The sequence below is a fragment of the Nicotiana tabacum genome, chromosome 18 (genome assembly GCF_000715075.1).
Source record: "Nicotiana tabacum cultivar K326 chromosome 18, ASM71507v2, whole genome shotgun sequence".
Taxonomy (NCBI): domain Eukaryota; kingdom Viridiplantae; phylum Streptophyta; class Magnoliopsida; order Solanales; family Solanaceae; genus Nicotiana; species Nicotiana tabacum.
This window is the reverse complement of record NC_134097.1, coordinates 95,609,775-95,628,545: the sequence shown is the minus strand read 5'-3', so window position 1 is coordinate 95,628,545 and position 18,771 is coordinate 95,609,775. Positions and strand designations below refer to the sequence as shown.

Genomic DNA, 18,771 nt, shown 5'->3' with positions numbered 1-18,771 from the left:
AGCCCGCCTGGAGAATAGAGGTGTTATATTTTAAGAAGTGATTGGTGTTGAAGTCAGTAAAGTAGAGGAATACAACCAAAATCCCCAGTGGGAAACAACAAGAAATCCCCAGCAAGGAAATAAGCAGTTCGAGATCGGCAATCAAGGGAGAATACAAGACAAATCAGAAGTGAAGAAATACCATAGGAAACACAAGGCAACAAAGGCAGCAACAGTCACATGACCAAGTTCGAGGATAAATCTTTGTAATTCATGGATCATAGCTTAGTATAACTTCTTTATCTTTCATCAAGGTATAATAAGGAGGTCAGTAAGCGGTAGCATCAGCAACAACAGCAGTAACAGCAAAATAACAGCTCCATGGTAGTCCGAGCTACCAAAACTTCCCGAACTACATCAACCTGATTCCCTTCTAGCCAGGGATATGTAGGAAACCTTTGAAGCAAAGTTCGGTTAAATATTTTCAAAAAATGCTTCACACGGAGTATCCCCAACGGGAAAAAATTGCTCGTATCCGCTCACTTTATCTTTGCACGAAAACCTTTTGTGTTTTCGGACAAAGAGGGGCAGCTGTGAGCACGTGATTTTTGCCCTATGAGAACTACTCCCAAAAATTCAAAGTAAAATGGTTAGATGTTGTTTGTGATTTATTTGTATTGTTGTCTGTATATGTTTATTTCTACTTTAAATAAGAAAAATACAAAAAAATATGTGTTGTATGTGCATTTAGGAGTTAATTATGCATTTTTGGAAATAATTGAACCATGTCCTACTTTAAAGAATGAAAATCACAAAAAAAAAATATGAATTTCGGTAGTTTTGCCATTTTTATTGTTTAATTATGCGATTTTATTTTTCGATCTCGTGTGTTAATTGTTGTTAAGGGTTAATTAATATCTTTTTAAAATAATTTTGGTTTTACAAGTCAATTTAGGAATTTTTGGTTTTAGGAATTAAAAAGAGAAAATAGAAGAGAAAGAAGAAAACAAGAGAAATTTCGGACTGGGCCAGTTTTGAAAAGGAAACATCCAGGCCCAATGTCACCCCCCCCCCCAAGTCAACCCAATACCCGCCCCAATCCAGCCCGTCTCTAGCTTCAACCAAACGACGTCGTTTCAGGCACTTCCATCGGGACCGTTGAAATTAACTTGATCAACGGTCCTAAAGCCTTGACCCAACCCGTAACCCCATACCCGACTCGTTACCCGGATCGACCCCGACCCCAACACTAAACCAAACGACACCATATTGGATTAGTTCCTTGATCCTAGCCATTGATCTTAATTGATCTAACGTCCGGGATTAAATCCCTCACATCGTATATATTCCTAAAATCTTACCCAGCCCCCTCCCCCAAAGCCATGCCCCCTTCACCTCTTCGTCTCTGAGTTTCAGAGACTAAACATACCCCCGCCTCTTGCCATTGTGCACCGCCCACCGAAAATCTCCTCACGGCGGTTCCGGTGGTTCAAACGACCCCATCTTTTCACCACGGAATCACCTCGACCTCCCCATTCCGAATCCCCAACTCTTATCCCTCGAATCCCAGCCGTGTGCTTCGAATCTTAGATCAAAAATCAGGCCGGAACCCTAATCCGTTCAAATGCCACCAAATTCACACCACAGCTTCCCCACAACTTCCTCGTTCCAGTCCCACACTCAGTTTTCTTCGAATCACCCCCGAGCTCCTCGAATCTTAGGTCAAAGGAATCGACCCAAACCCTAATCTGTTCATATGCCACCAAACTCACACCCTGCCACCCCCTGACCTCCCTCGTTCCCAAACCACCTTTAGTTTGCATCGAATCACCCCGGAAAGTCTCGAATCAAAGGTTTCAGAATGGTGATCTGAAGATAATTCAGAGACTGAGGTCAAAACGGACCTTAGTCGAATGTGTTCTCTTTCAAGAACACTCGACTAGGGTCCGTCTTGGCCCCAAGTCCAAAAGGCATCGGAGGTTCGAACTCAGGCCCTGTTTAATTGGTAGGTTTTCATTTTACCTTCTTTTTCTATTAGTTTTGGTTCAGTAAATTCATCCCCTACTCCTTTCCTATTTTTGTTTAAATTCGAATGTTCTGTGCGTACTCTGTATTTTGTTTCTTCTTTGTTTTCCTGAATGAGTCGAATCAGTCAGTGCTAGTAAGTTTTGTATAAATTGTAGTTATTCCCATAATTGCTCGCTATTACAGTAAGTTCAAAGTATGTCATCTGTGATTGCCCATCACTTGGTATATGAATTCAGTGTTTTCATTTAATGTATTTACAGTGTTGTCCGTATTTAGGATTGACATGGAATTGTGTCTGGTTTATTCTCTGAATCACCATGTCCTTCATCTTGTTGCAATGTTATTTTGATCTGGTTTGGATTCAATTGTTGTTTGAGTTTGCTGAGTCAAATAACAATGTTTGGGGGGCTGATATGAATTGAACTTGAGTTCACCTTTGAGCTTTAGTTTAGTCAATTATTAGGATTCCTAACTTAGTTGAATTGGTTATAGCTGATGGATTGGGTACAAATTGAAAGGGGCTGAGGTATGATAATACACAGGGGTTTAAGGGGGTATTTTGGGAATGAAAAGGTTTGAAAAAGGTTTAAGATAAGTGGGCTGATAGTAGGGTACTAAAATACCATTAAACTAATATAATTGTATAGTGCTAATGGGGAACAAGACTTAATGGTGGGGAAAAGGTTTAAAGAAAATGGATTAATAAATAGGTGCACATACCTATTTGAATTTAAATAAAGAAAAGACAAGTGTAGTGGGGAACAAAACATATACTAGTGGAATTAAAAGGAGATGATGGGCAGAATTAATGGGAAAATTCTGCCCAAAGTGCTTTTGAAAGTGGAGGGGCAGGGTCAGTGTTTGGTTATAAATAGAGTCACTTAAGACAGAGAGGGGTGGGATTTTTGGGACAGAGTTCAGGCTGGTTTTTGGGAGAGGAGAAAAATCAGTTTCTCTTTCGACTTTTTTGGTCTGGTCTAGTTTTCTTTGAGGCAGACTTTAGAATAGAAAGTAATATTAAAAGGGAGAGAGTTTGAGAGGTACACACTTCCTGACCTTGACAATGATTGAGAAACCTACTGTTGCATTAGTGCTCCGATGTTTAAATTAGAATTCCAGTTGATGAGTTGCATGGTTCTAGCTTGATTTCTGGTTGGGAAAATTTCAGAGGTTTCTTGGTTGATCTTCTAGTGATTTTGGGCTTATTCAGGCTGGTTTTGAGCCAGTCCTGGTAATCCTGTTTGGTTTTAAACACTTTTGGATTTCTAGTTTATCACTTAGGTCTGCTCGTTGTTCTATATTACTGGGCATTGATTACTGTTGTTGTTGTTCGAGTTATTGTTGTTGCTGGCATCTTTCTTTTCTCATTATATTGCCATTTCCAGGTACACAGCTGTAACCCTGGTCATCTGTAAGCTGAAAACACAAGCATGAATATACATGAAGATTTGAAGCTTTAAGTTTGATCTAGCTTTCTACTGATTTGTGTATTAAGATATCTCACTCACTAATATCATGTAAATGCCTGCGGGATGTATAACTGGACAGTTCTTGTAATGGTTTAATCTGTGAACTTTCGAATGAACTTTATATCATGTATCTGCTCTTGTCTATTTCGAATGTATAGCTGTAGTCAATAATATTTGGTTTGTTTTAGCTTGATTATTAGGTAGTGTATTTCGAATGCATGTCCGTTAGAATCCGGCCTAATAGACTATTTAATTAATACAGCAATCTGATTGTAACATCAATGGCTTGAGTTTAGGATTAGGCATAAACATCTAAATTACCTCTTTCTAACTATTGCTCTTCTAAAACCTGTAGTAATATACTTAATTAGATATAATCACTTCACATTTCTGCGTGGTAAATTGTTGAATATGCATAGAATAACTTAAGTAAGTTTCATTAAGTGTTTAGTTCGTTTAAAATCGGAAGGGTGATGTGTTTTGTCGAAAAGAGATCGATAGCCCGTATTTAGGCGGATTGGGCCTCCGCGCTTGAATAAGATGGCCCAGGTCCTGTTTTTAACACTACATTCTTTCGGACCTGGGCCCAAGTTGGTGAACAACCATGCCCGTCTGCGTACTTAGGTTCTGATTTTAAAGAGCTGGTGTTCATGACCCAATTATAAAAGCTCTTAAACCATATAATTAACTAGGACTCCTCCTTTATTTTAGAAACGAACTAAGTAGAACACTATAGATTGCTTTAGGTTTGCCCTTTTAAAATAAAAATGAGATGAGCCTCGCCAAATAAAGCACCTAGATTGCGGGGCCCTCGATAATTGTATATATTAAAATACTTAGATTTCGGGAGAGGCCGTTTAGCGAGTTTCACGGCCATTTCCCAAAATAACAGCGTGTTAGTCTCTTTAGGCGCGTACTTTAAATAATATTACCTTCTTAAACCCGGGTGCACATTTATGCGACCCAAATCCAAATCTCAACGAAGTCAAAATATGTCGATAATTACGGGTACATTGATTGTGACGTGGTTCAAGATGCATTTCCATGACGTTGCAATTCTTTTTTTAAATGAATGAGACGAGCCTCGACAAACAAAATCCCAAGCTGCGGGGCCCTCTATACGTGTTGGTAAAATTACTTAGACTTCGGAATGGGCCGTTTAGCAAAATTTCACGGCCCTACCCAAAATAATGATACGCTGGTCGCTTTAGGCACGTATTTAATAAATGTTATCTTCTTAAACTCGGGTGCACATTTATGTGACCCAAATCCAAATCTCAACAGAGTTGAAACATGTCAATAACCACGGGTGCATTGATGCGACGTGGTTCGAGATATATTTTCACGATGTTGCAATTCTCGGCAAAAAATAATAATAATAAAAGCGGTACACAGTTAAAATTTGCACATAGGTTCAACATGTATTAAAACCAGATAAATAAGCCGAATATGACAGTTGAGCGACCGTGCTAGAACCACGGAACTCGGGAATGCCTAACACCTTCTCCCAGGTTAACAGAATTCCTTACTTTGATTTCTGGTTCGCGGACTGTAATACAGAGTCAATCTTTTCCTCGATTCGGGATTCAACCGGTGACTAGGGACACCATAAATCTCCCAAGTGGCGACTCTGAATTAAATAATAAATCCCGTTTCAATTGTCCTTTAATTGGAAAAACTCCTTCTGCGCCCCCAGCTGACGCGGGTGAAAAAAGAAGGTGTGACACCTGTGAGTTCTATGCATTAATTGATGAATCTAAACCAAGCAAATGGCACCACAGATAGTATAAGTATGAAAATATTTCAAATTCTACATATGCACAAGCTATGTCCACCTTTTTAGTTCCATCAGACGCTGTCAAAATATCCTTCAAGTTTAACGTCTTAAATTCAGCATGTTCACTCAACATTTTCCTGAAATCTTTATTCAAACCTGATAATGAAACATTGAGCAAAGTCAGCTGTAACTACCATAAACAACTGAAAATTTAGAAAGTTATAGGTAAACACTGCAAAGTGCATATAAAGGAAGATCCAAGCGAAATATTCAGAACCCTTTTCTTTCCAAATGCAATAAAATCATCAACACTTTCAGCACAGAAATTTTGACAGCAAGACTAAATGCATGGGAAAGCAAATAAACCTTCTAGTTCCTCATTGCATTGCGCCCAAATATTAATATTATTCCCGTAAAGACGTTTCCACAACATTAGAGCCTGAGCAGGCTTATAACCATGTGACTGAACCCATTTCTGTTAAACAGGAAAGCAAAGCACCATTAGTAACCATAGTTGCATTCAACAGTAGAATCAATGTCAAAATTCTGAAACAAGATTGGTTCTTAAACCAAGAACAAGATAAGACATTCTCAATCTTGGAACTTTCCTCAAAAATCCACAAGGTTAACTTAAAATAAACGGAAGGAACAACCGAACTACAAATACCATGAGACAGAGTTTAATCTCAAAAACGCTAAACAAGTTTGAACCTTTAAGCAGTAAATACTAAAGAGGACTAAATCCCTATCAAGATTGCAACTTTCCTGAAATTTCAATGAAATAAAACAACCCTAATACACGTACCATGAGACAAAGCTTAATCTCAAGAACACAAAACAAGTTTGAGTCCTTAAGCCGTAAACAAGACTAAATCACTATCAAGATTGCAATTTTTAACTTTCCTCAAACATTCTTATTTTTTTTATAACCGAGGGTACGGTTCGAAGCTCGTCGGATAATTGGCCCATCCCTCTACCTTCTCCGGTTAAATACTAGGCTTTGGTTTGTGGCAGGTGATGTATGTCTAACCCACACATCACAAGTTGCGCTCTTACCACTAGAGAAAAGCTTTGGTGCCAAAACTTTCCTCAATTACAAACCTGGATAACTAAAATATACACCAGGACCTCACCAACCGAAATACACTTACCATGTGAGTGACCCTAATTTAACAAAATCAAAAAAAAAAAGTTTTAATCTTCAACGTATGTCCTAATGACAAAACTTTTGTTGCTTTGTTATCCCTGAGCTGCATAATATTCCCTGCAATGAACAGTAGCGACACAACAGTTCACCGGCCATAAATTCATATTCCGGCAGTGGAAATTCACCAAATTGGTCTCAAAAGAACCCCCTTCTCTTTGCGAACAATCCCCAGTTGGTTTCATCCTCAAATCAATAGCCAGTTTTTCCAGATCTTATATTTTCATTTAGCGATTACTGTAGCGTGCAGAAATTTTATTAAATTCATCTGCTTCTTCACGTCAATGGAGCCTTGAAAATCTTCATGAATTAATATGAAGTTTACTGTAGATCGCAGGATTTGTGTTTTGAGCAGCCATGGCTGCCATCGTCTCTCCCCAACTTCCAACTGTGGGAGAGCCCAATCCAAATCGTAGTGAGCATATCCCCAACAACAAGATTCAACAAACTTACGCCTCTCAATTACTATGGGCAGCTTTTTCTATCAACTAGAAACAATGATGAATTTATCCAAGCAAAAGTGATCAAATCTAAATTTTGGTTACAACAACGTGAAGAGGATGACGAATACGAGGATTGAGGTGATTCATCTGAAGAAGCTGATCAGGAGGTCGATCAAGAGAGTGCAGGTGAAGATCTTGACTGTCTAGCAATGGCAAAATATGATGAAGGACCAGCAGCAAGTCATAGGAGCAAATTGAACATCAACGCTCCAATATTTTTGCCCAGAAATTCTCCAAATGGAAGCTTGAAGCGAACTGCAACAACACATACAAAGCAGTTAGTCCCAGCTGAAACTGATCAAACAGCTGCTACAATAAAATCTGGGCAGCAGCATATTGTAACAGATAATCCAATCTTCGATGCAATGGAGCAGCAGCTTAATCAAAATGATCCAGTTATTAAACCTACTGCTGATCGCACATCAACAGTAACAGCAATTTCTGGGCAACAACAAATTGTGACAACCACTGCTACTATTACACTAGCGGAAAGAAAGCTATTGGATGCAATGGTAAGCTCAAAGCCTGCTAGCTCATTAAATCTTACTGCTTTAAGCATTGGTCGAGTGAATTATAGCAGGAACAAAATGCAAAGCATATTACAACACAAAAACAAGGCAGCATTGGTTAATAAACAGGATGGAAACAGTGTGGTAATTCAAGAACATGTTCAAGACTTGCAAAATCAGGTGCTTGTGGGCAGAGATACATATGAAGAAGGTGAAGAAGATGATATTCTAAATCAATGCAGGGCAGAGGCAGCAAGAAAAGGTGATTTGTCACCTATGCATAACGGAAAAAATAGGAAATCTCATACAAGGAAAAATAGTTGGGACGACAAGGTTAGTGATTTTTTAAATGTTAGGCGACTCTCAATGAGAGTTGTCAAACAAAAGAAGGCCGCCCCAACTACATCTACAAAGTCCAATCGTTCAAAAAAGAAATCATGAATTTTGAATACATCTTGAAGAATTGGGATTGTAATGAAAAAGAGTTACAAATTGAAGAAATTACAAGTTCAGACAAGAAGGGACAACATTTTAATTCCTTCATCATTTTATTCTACCATTATATTAGTATTCTCATTTGTAATATCATCATAGAGTATGTTATAAACTCTGTGATGATCATTGAATATTTGGTAATTTCCAACTCTTATTTTTTACATGCATGCTAGTAGGTGAACTTACTTAAAGCCTCAATAGGAATAGTAAGGTAAGGTTTAGCCCGGTTTGTGTTGTCTTGGTCCTATGCCTTTGGAAAATATCCGCAAGGCTATGAGATTATATGCCCTCGTGAGACTTTGTCGGCAGCTACCCCATGAATCCTCTACATGAGGCTGCCATCATAAGGCAATATGAGGCGCAGAGGAGTGATTATATAGCCAAGGCATATGGGTAACAATACCGGTGCTATTGTCCCCTTATTTGTACTCTTCCTAATTGTTGTATTTTTCTTTTCTCTTGTTAATAAAAAAATAGCCCTAGCGGATTGCCAAAAAAAAAAAAGATTAAATAACTACCAGGATTGCAACTTTACTCAAATTTATACAAGCCTAACTAAGATACAACACCAACAACTGATATACGCATACCTCAAGTTCAGCATACCTCATTCCTTTCAAAACCACTTTTGAGTCCTTCATAGGATACCCATTTGGGTCATCACCTCCCCTATGGAAAAAGACACAGAACAAAGTGAATACATAAAACAAACAAACAAACAGAGACAAGAATAAGTGAATGCATGTTTGTTTCTGTAAAGGGTAGTTACCAGAAGATATAGGAAGTTCAGTTTGAGGTGTTGGATGAACATGAGAGGGAGAAGAATGTTGAGCCGACGTAATTGAACGATAATGGAGAGTGGTGAAGATAGGTTTTGTTGTTGAAGGAAACAGCTTTAGAAAAGATTTGGGTTTTAACGGACATTTAGTGTAATTGGAGAAGGGAAAAGATGTTCCAAGCAAAGCAGAGCTGCCGCCGCCGGAGATGCGAATTCGCCTCGTCCTCACACACACCTTGTCATACCCAGCCGCTGCACCGATTTTGTCAACTGAAACCAAGTCTTAAAAGGAGTGAAATGTTATTTGTTCAATTAATATTTTGAGGAAGTACATCACAACAAGCGTTTGTAGTCCAACCGTTACAGTGAATTAAAATTTCTTTTTATTGGTATTTATGCTTTACATCAATACCTGTTATTCTTGGTTGTCATTGTATGCTCTCTTAACTGTGTGCTGTTAATCCAAGACCAGGAGGAGCACTGCTTATCAATATCACAGCAAGGTGGATGGTTGTGTAACAAAGAATTAAAATTTATGGGTAATTTGATGTGCTCTAACTCCTTTTTTTCATTTCAATGCAAACAATTTCATTAAATTCCAATGTTGGGAGTGCGATTTTATATTTTTTCTTACATAAAAATTCAAAAGATAAGCAAAAAATTTGTTCGGATAAGAAAATATAGTATCGCGGAAACCTTGAGTAAAGAAATGTCATCTTTGCGGTTCGAAGGGACTTCGCTATAATGCAAGTTTAAAGGATAAAACCTGAACTTCAGAAGGTAAAATATGTGGTGCAGTTACAACATTATTGAATACAAACACCCGATGAGGGAAACAAGTCGTAAAATAAAACGAAAGAAGAATAGCTAGTGTGAAGATTTATATATGAATCGGTGACAATGTTCTGGATATGAAAGCATACAAACACAGGCTATATAACTAGCCTAGAATACAGAGCAACTTTCCAGAAGTAAAACCTCACTGTTTTCTCCAGAGATTTGGTCAATAGAGCAGCCAGATTATTATTTGCTGAGAATGACCAGAATCGCAGAGCATTAACAGATTCAATAATTTCCCTGTTAAAATCTCAATGTTATCTCTCGGAGGTGAGTTTACACTGCTCATCGCATGAAAGGAACCAGCCATCTCATTTCTGCGCCATTTCCATGTGACAGATAATAGATTTTCTTCCAGTTTTCTTCTGTAAATGCCTCACGTTGGATGAGTCTTTGTCTGCCACAATCAGAAAATTTCACACAAGTTAGTACTAAACAGTGATCTTCTATGGCCACATAAGATTCAATGGCTCATTTTAGTTATAATCAAAATTCTAATAATGGGTCATCTGCATATTGACTTCGGATTGTTTATACCTCTTTCAACTCTGACCACGGTAATCAATAGAAAATAACTTTAAGTTAGCCTAATTCAGTTGTTCACTCCTTTTCTCCTTGTTAATAATTCAAGTGTTCTCCTTTTTCTTTTCCCTCTTTTTTGTTAAGTTGTCTTTTCTTCGGTATTTACGTGAGTGAATGGTGAGAACAGGATCCTCAGTATTCACTCTTTTATTCTTTTTGATCGAGTATCCTCAGTATTCACTCTTTCTTATGTTTTACAAGCTACGAGCATACCTAAGGTAGTAATGACAAACGACCGCAGCTTCATCCACACTATATCGTGGGAAGTTGATGCGAGCATCTGCAGGAACACCTGGTAAGTCTTTACGCAGCTTCCCTACAGCAGTTGAATGTGAGAAAGCACCCACCATCATATTGTCGTGAATCATAGATCTAAATGCATTCACCTGCATATGATGGGACTATATCAGTAACCACACTTAAACAAGTAAGCTACAGTAAGAAGAGAATTTTAAGAAAATGTAATAATTCATTAAGATTTTTCACAGCCATGACAAACAAAAACCAGATGCATCCTTAGTTGTTTATCAACAATTAAATCTCTTGCAGTTAAACCAAGAAGTTATTAGTAGTAAAGTGTATTGAAATTATTGGAATGAGGCAATCCATAAGAGTACATGTCAGAATTTATGGCGCAACAGAATTAAGACAGAATTTGCTTCCAATTCTTGCTCTTACAGTTTTGTTTTTTTTTAAAAAATCAACATAAATTATCAGTGCACGAAAGATTTGAAGGCATATTGAGCTGAGAAAGGCTAAGAACCTCTAAAACACTGATAAAATCCAGAACATTGAATAATTTCATTTGCTGGTTCTTATTTTTGGTGAATCAGTGTAACTTAATAGCTACAAGATGGTGCGAGTGTGCCACCAAAAAATTGAAGGTATTGTCAGGCCAACAAAGGCACCAAGCTCCAAAAAACAGACCTTGGCAATCTATTCATTGTGGTGTAGCCCCTTGCATCAAATGTACAAGAGGTTCAGAGCTGCTGTCAGCGAAACAGACCTCTCATGAATTCGGAGAGATCCTTGCTTCACCCCTTCCGAATCAATAACATGAGGCAAAATGGGGACTTCCAAACATCATCTTTTTGCCTTTGCTCAGCCATCCATTTCCTTTCAAAACATTGTCTACACTAAAAGCATATCCTAATAATTCAGAATAGAAAGAGCATATAATCACACTAAAAACCCTCATTTTCCATATGTTTCAACTACAAGGATGGCACTACAGGCAATATGTCACAAAAAGATTTGCTTTCCATCTCGAGTAAGTGCTGATTTCATGGTTACAGTACTTCACTAGCTTTTACCGCTTCACGGTCTAAGTAAAGTTATCGAAGCAGTGCTAGTCTTCAAGATTGTGAACTCAAGTTTTATTGATATCAGCAGCATTAAACATGCTTGAGAAAGAAAGAGAGTTTCTCAAGCCCTCAAATTCTATGCAATAATTTCTTACGACAGATTTATCAACATTGTATGCATGTGAATCAGTTGAAAAGTATGTCTAGTTAATACTCAGGTAGGCAGCATAGATAAATACTTTTAGATGTCATTTCACATCACTATATGTGACAGATGATCTTTATAAACCAGCCCAAATTATGCAAAAGATAAGTTACAACACTAGGATTTTCATTAAAGCTTCCATGGATGCTCCAGACACAAGAACAGGATTGCTCTAGATCAATATAATTCCATAGAGCGTGCATATTATTGAACACAATTTCCCAGATATTCCGCCAAACTTTTCTTAACATTCAGTTTTTATATTCTCAGTTTTCCAAACCAAAATGATCCAAAAACGTGGAATCAGAAAGAGGATGCCTACACGATATAAACTTGAACCAAGGACATCCTAGATCCAATTAAGCAGCCTAACATCTTTATATTAAACACAGAGTCTCATTGCTCAAAAATCATAAAGATCGCGAAGAAAATGAAGGCAGGAGAACTGTGTAAATGATTAATGAAGCAACATTCAAGAACACTTCAAGCACATCTTACAGTTGCAAGTTCCTTAGCATGAATAGGTCGGCAAGACCGAACAGTTACTGGCTCCTCATACTCGCTGAACGTGAACCAACTGTTGTACTATCGATTAACAAAAGACAAATCAGGAAAAAGGAAGGTGTGATCAATATCAATTAAAAAAATGAAATTAGCCCTATCCCGGGAATGATTCAAAGGGCAGAAACAAGAGACACAATCACAGTGAAGAGAATTTTTTTCTCACTTGATCAACTGCAATAAGAACAGGCACGTCCTTCACAAGTGATAATTCTTCCCTTAAACGAACTACCACCCCAACAGCGGCGTGCGTGGAACTAAGTCCGACCTGAACCAGGTCAAGCAGAGTATAATCTTCTGGTATTTGTACCACATCAGCACCCTTCATCCATCCAACACCAGCTCCCTCTCCCAATGGAATAGGTTCAAAAATCTTGCAGGGCAACTTTTGGAGGTGATCCTTATTATACTTCAAAAAATCCTGAATTGAGAAGAGAGAGGAATTAAGTATCCCAAAGTTTGATTCTTTGACTTGTAAATGAATTCAGTCAATAGAGGAAATTACTCTCTCCAGAAACGACAAGTTCAAGATAATATATGGAAAATATAGGGAGTTGGTTATCAAATGTATCTTTATTGAATATGAAAGTTGCGCTAGACCTGCACATGTGTTATACTTTAATTTTTCACAACCTTCATGTTTATGGAATAGGACAAATAGGGAAGTTATTATTAGCACAACCAACTCAAGCACTTGATCGAGGAGATAGCGCAATAGTAAAGTCACGGGAAAACATGCAGATATTGTGACGGCGTGATCCATATTTGCTACATGATATTGAAGAATGACTTTCCTTTTCTAAAGCAGCATATAAAGAGCATATAAAGATCAACTGTATATACATCGCAGTGCCAAGTTAAACAATTTCCAAATATAGCCTACTAGCAGATCTTTTCCACTTCCTCATGGACTCAAGTAAAACTGTTTCTGCATTTTGTGATCTAAAATTTCAAACAATGAGCGTAAAAAACTTGGGTTCATTTTTAGTTACTTAACTATCCACAAGGTATGATAATATTAATTACCACATGGAATTCATCTAATCATAAGTCTCATATATTAGAAAAAGTACAGTATTCTTACCTGGAGAATATTTGCTGCTTGCACAGGAGTATCCCATAATCCTGTTTTAGGATTTTTATAGAAAAAGCCTCCATGAGTCCATTCTCGGCCTTTTGGAACGTAAAGAACTAGCCAACCTTCATCACGCGCCCAATGAACAAGCATTGCAAGGGCAATGCTCTTTCCACAACTTACAGGCCCATCTAGTACAACTTGCTTTCGAGCTTTGTGACCTGCAAGTTGAGGAACTTCGTGAATTATTTCTCCTAATGGTGACTCACTGTTCAGATACATAAACAAGTTGAAGGGTGTCAGCAACACAACGCTCCTCTCACCAGGTCGCTGCATAGTCTTTTGACAACTTTAGGGAGGATTTCCAGAGGGGAAGAAACTATGTCCAGGGAATAGAGAAGTAAGAAAAGCAACTGAAGCTAATATGTACAGTTTATTAGGGAAATCATGAAATCTAGTAACCATAAGGGCAGTTTTATTCTGCAACATGATCTATGAGTTCCATGACAGAGACTCAGATTTAGCTCTGAAATGACAGAAATCAAATACGTTTTGATGCTTCAGTAAGCACTTCAGGCAGCAAAAGAAGGGACATAATGGCAGCTTTAGTCGTAGATTAGTGCAGATATTGAGGAAGAGAAGAAGAATGAGTGATAACTGTGATGTAAATTCCTACTCGTGTACTTGTTTTTCAAATTTGAGGACATTGAATTTTGCTCCTACATTAAGAAAAATGAAAAGCATTTAATTTGAAAAATATGAAAAGCAATGTGGAAAGCTAGGTTCTTGGTAGATCAAGTCATCAAAAAATCTTCACACTAAAGGAAACTGTTAAGAAAGACTTTAAAGTGAATATTTCCATCACATAAAACCAATTTGTGCAACCATCTGATTCTGATTTCTTAAGGAGTTTATATTACCGAAGGTACCCTTACAAATTGATGGTGATATCTCCAATTTACCGTCTTCAATCAGTTCAGCCATACTCATTCAATCAAAGCTTCCACTAAACACTTAGTACTGAAAGTAAATCAACAAATTTTTTGCAACGGTGACAGTAAATTAACAAACTCATGAACCCTAAATTTGCATCAATCAATCAACTATGCTTCGATCTGAAACTAGTTGGGTTCAGCTATATAAATCACGTATAACCATTCTGGTCTCTTTTGATCCAAATTCAAAACTAAATATTTAAAGCAAACTAAGAACTCTACAAAAGCAAGTGTGCTTACTTTATTAAACCAAACTACGCATCAGTCCTTACAAATACAACTCTCCGCAATCATAATTCAAGTAACACAGATAATAAACCCTTGAACATATGTTACACCAAAAAGATAAATGAGGCACCTTTAGCATTAGACTGCATTGTAGGATCAACAATACTTCTAAAATTATCTCGAAGATCCAGAAAACTCTGCCGTATTAGCAATGCATCTCTCATTGAGTCACCAAATTCCTTCAACATCCCATTTGATAATCCTTCTGGCAAAACACTTTCCAGTTCCTCCCGCCTAAAACAATCATTTTCATTAGTACAAACACAAACCAACTTACTAACAAAGTGAATCCAAAGCTTTATTCCACGTGTACCAAGTACCACTGCACCTACTATACCTTTGTTACAAGAGTTTAAGTTTTGTGCACCGACTGTGTGAAAAATATTAACACAATCAGGTTACTTATTAGATAATTACATGTAAATCTCTTCATAAGCCTTAATTGGTAATATGATTAAATGGTACCTAACCTGCTATCACATGTTAAAATTCATTTACAGTGTAAAAACAATTGCAGTGTATATAACTTAAATCCTTGTTATAATTGGAAGCAATTTAGTATAAACACATATCAAAAGTATACAATTTGAGCTAAATGTACCTGAATTTCAGGTAAGTACACGTGTCTTTTTTGGTGAGTTGTGAAATAGAAGCTGCGGAAGTGAATAAGGGACGACCATTTGGACCGATATTAAGGGATTCATCCTTCTCGTCTTCTTTGAGAGCGCGTGCACGAAGATCCTTATTGAGCGATTCAGCGCCTTTGGCTCCGGTAGCGGCATTGTCGGGTTTCATGTCGGGTCTAAAATTGGGTTTGTTCGGGTGTGGGCCTTTTGCGAAGGTTCTAAAAGAAGAGAGTTTGGAAGGTGCTGCGATTGCAGCGGGTATGAGGATGTCGGAGGTGGTGGGGTGGGATTTCGCCGCCGTAGCGGCTGTTCGGAGAATTGATCGGAGCATTTCTTCAGGGTTTTGGAGCTTGAGGGTTTAGGGGACGAAAGCTTCCTGTGTTCAGTGTTGCTGTTGCATTTGATGGGTTTTGGAAATTTGAAAATTTTATGAGGGTATTTTGGTCATGTGCCAGGAAAGTGTGGGTAAGCCCAATTTTAAGGTCCATTTAGGAGCTGGGCCTCATAGGCTGATAAAGGGATTTTTACCTATCTATACCATATATCAAACCTTATTACCTTCATTGTTTAAGGATTGTGTTAATTACATTTAAGCATACCAAATTACCATTTATATACCATAATTCAAATTAAGGGTATAATTATTCCTTCATTTATTGTAGGCGTGATTTTAGGACCGTATTTTCACGTTATTTCGTTTACCCGCCTCTCTCTCCTCCCACCCCCCACACCCCCTACGATTTACCTTCAGTTAATTCCCCCCCCACCCCCACGATCCCACGATTTACCTTCAGTTTTTCCCCCATTCTCGTACAATCTCTTCTCACCCACAATTACCATCACTTTCTTCTCCACTTAATTACCTTCAGTTGTATCCCCCACGATTTGAATTCACTTTCATCTTTGTCTTCAACTCCTAAATCATGAAAAAAACTAACACTCCCAAAAAAAATCATCAAAAGCTATATTAGTTGATATTCCAACCTTTGATTTGGGTGTTTTAACACCAAAATCACCACCCAAAAACCCACAATCGACGCATGCAAGTGAACAAACTATTGGTATTTCATCTCCTAGATAAATTCGTGCGGAAATGAGAAGCAAGCATTTGCACGATGTTGATGCTGGTGGAGTTGATAAACTAGTCGAGAAACAACTCAAACGCAAGGGGAAAGAGTTGAGTGTAGATGACGATTTTATAGATGATTCCCCCAAAGTTCCATCTGTGAAAAAACCTAAGGTCTCTCCTTCTTTATCAAAACCAAAAAAGAAGAAACCCTCAAAAAAAGTACCAAAATTGGTTCACCAAAAAATTTCAATAAAGGTAAACACTATTTATTTTTCCTCACTGTTTTGTAGTTTGATTTTGATTGTAAAAATCTGTTGTTCAAGTGTTAATTTAGTGTTCAAGTGTTTTTTGGCCAAATGTGGTATTGTCCTAATTTTGTAGATTATTTGTCGCAATTTTGTAGGTTTAATGGAACTGTAATTATTAGACAGTCTATAACTGTAGTTAGTTTGTAGTTGATTTGCAGTCTGATCGTTAAATTGTAGAGATGGTATTTTTCATTGCAACCTATATTGCTGCTACATTTAACTTCATTCTAAATACAATTAATCTACATTTTGTGAGTTACTTGAAGTAATTGTTACATTCTGTAGATAATGTTTACACGTGCATTGTTCTTCTTTGATTGTTCAAGTGTATTTTGGTAAAATGTGGTGTTGTCCTAATTTTGTAGATTCTTTGTCTCAATTTTGTAGGTTAATTGGAACTGTGACTCTTAGACAGTGTATAAATGCAGTTAGTTTGTAGTTGATGTGTAGTCTGATGGTTAAATTGTAGATATGATATTTTTTATTGTAGCATGTATAGCTCATATATTTAACTTCATTCTAACTACAGTTAATCTACATTTATGTGAGATACTTGAAGTAACTGTTACATTCTGTAGATAATGTTTACACGTACATTGTTCTTCTTTGATTGTTCAAGTGTATTTTGGTAAAATATGGTGTTGTCCTAATTTTGTAGATTCTTTGTCTCAATTTTGTAGGTTAATTGGAACTGTGACTCTTAGAAAATGTATAAATGTAGTTAGTTTGTAGTTGATGTGTAGTCTGATGGTTAAATTGTAGATATGATTTTTTTTTTGTAGCTTGTATAGCTCATATATTTAACTTCATTCTAACTACAGTTAATCTACATTTATGTGAAATACTTGAAGTAAATGTTACATCCTGTAGATAATGTTTGCACGTGCATTGTTCTTCTGTTATTGTTTTGTAGTTATAGGTGTGGGTAGGCTGTTCTTCTTCTAGTTATATTTTGTATTTGTCATGTAGTTATATGTAGATTACTGCTTCCTTTTTATGCAAACTACTAATGTTCATTAATTTTATATTTTTTACAGAATGGCCCTTACTTTGCACAACAAAATGTTGATTATGGTGTGCTTAGATTCCACAGTTTGTGTGATCCTAGCATACCTAGCCAGATACAAGCTTTACTCTCTCCGAATGCTTTAAGGATTTTCAAAAAAACTTGTTTTGGTTACTTATTAGGTCTCCCCACAATCTGTATGCAAAACCAATCACTTCATCTTTTGATGAAGTATGAATTGACAAAGTCTACTGACTCATATTTTTCAGTACTATTTAAGGGTGAAAAATTGAATTTTTCCTTGAGAGAATTTGGGTTGATAACTGGTCTTAATTGTGTGAATAAGTTTTCAGACTATGGTTACACTTCCACCTATGTTAGCCCTTTAATGAATACATATTTTCCGAACAAAGAAAGGGTTGAGAAATGGCATTTGAAAAATGTAGTGACTAATAAAGCATGGGCAAATGATGTGGATGCGGTGAAGTTGTGCATTCTTTATATGTTGGAATTTTTTGTTTGTCCTTCTGATAAAGACCATGTGACTTTCATAGACAAGTTTATGTTCTTTCTAATAGAGTCTGGTAATTTTGAGTCATACCCATGGGGTATCAAATCCTTCAAGCAGGTTATTGAATCTGTCTGACATCGTCCTTAATCCCCATGTACATTCTTATCTGATATGGGGATGCTCATTAGCCTTGCAAGTGTGGCTATATGAGTGTTGCTCGTCCGTCAGCACCGAGCTTGCTACGAGATGTTCTGAATCTATACCTCGCATTTTAAGATGGTCAGCTACAAAGGGGCAGATTTGGTTAACTGCAATTGAAGAGAAGATGATCAAGCCTGAGTGGATCAAGGTATTTTTTTCCACTTTTGTATGATGCTACAATTACATTCATAATAACTACATTGAATCTACATTTTTTTGTCACTTGAATTAACTGTTATTTTCATCATTCAGTTCACAAACATGATTGAATCTGGAGAAGAGCTTGGAGTGCTTAATCTACCAGACAAGATTCAATATGAAGATGAACATGGTGCTCAACCATCACATGTTCCAACTGCTGCTTCTCCATCATTTGAACCCAAATATACAGATTATCAAGAGGACATTGAATCTGTCAGTAACAAGCTCAGGAAGTTGGAAAAGGGGATTGTGCAGGTATT

At 37.2% G+C, this 18,771-nt stretch overlaps 1 protein-coding gene across 3 annotated transcripts; it reads right to left on the bottom strand.

The window, feature by feature from the left end:
• Nucleotides 1-9,486: 9,486 nt before the first annotated feature.
• On the bottom strand, nt 9,487-15,628 carry LOC107817401 (uncharacterized). 3 transcript variants are annotated; one of them, XR_012702197.1, is made up of 7 exons: nt 15,191-15,628; nt 14,660-14,823; nt 13,316-13,527; nt 12,398-12,652; nt 11,089-12,255; nt 10,375-10,547; nt 9,487-9,976 (listed from the first exon to the last, which is right to left on the bottom strand). XR_012702197.1 is itself a non-coding variant. In XM_075237077.1 (7 exons), the coding sequence occupies exons 1-7, from the start codon at nt 15,544-15,546 to the stop codon at nt 9,865-9,867; spliced, it is 1,359 nt and encodes a 452-aa protein (XP_075093178.1). In that variant the 5' UTR covers nt 15,547-15,627; the 3' UTR covers nt 9,487-9,864. The 3 variants fall into 3 exon arrangements, 2 of the variants coding, with proteins under 2 accessions (XP_075093178.1, XP_075093179.1); XM_075237077.1 differs by having other exon boundaries at nt 12,169-12,255; nt 15,191-15,627; XM_075237078.1 differs by lacking the exon at nt 11,089-12,255.
• Nucleotides 15,629-18,771: the final 3,143 nt, after the last annotated feature.

Coding starts and splice junctions, on each gene's coding strand:
- LOC107817401 (XM_075237077.1), bottom strand. CDS start 15,546: ATGCTCCGATCAATTCTCCGAACAGCCGCTACGGCGGCGAAATCCCAC. Junction 14,824..15,190: donor TGTACTTACCTGAAATTCAG/GTACATTTAGCT, acceptor TGATTGTTTTAG/GCGGGAGGAACTGGAAAGTG. Junction 12,256..12,397: donor TTCTTATTGCAGTTGATCAA/GTGAGAAAAAAA, acceptor GTTAATCGATAG/TACAACAGTTGGTTCACGTT.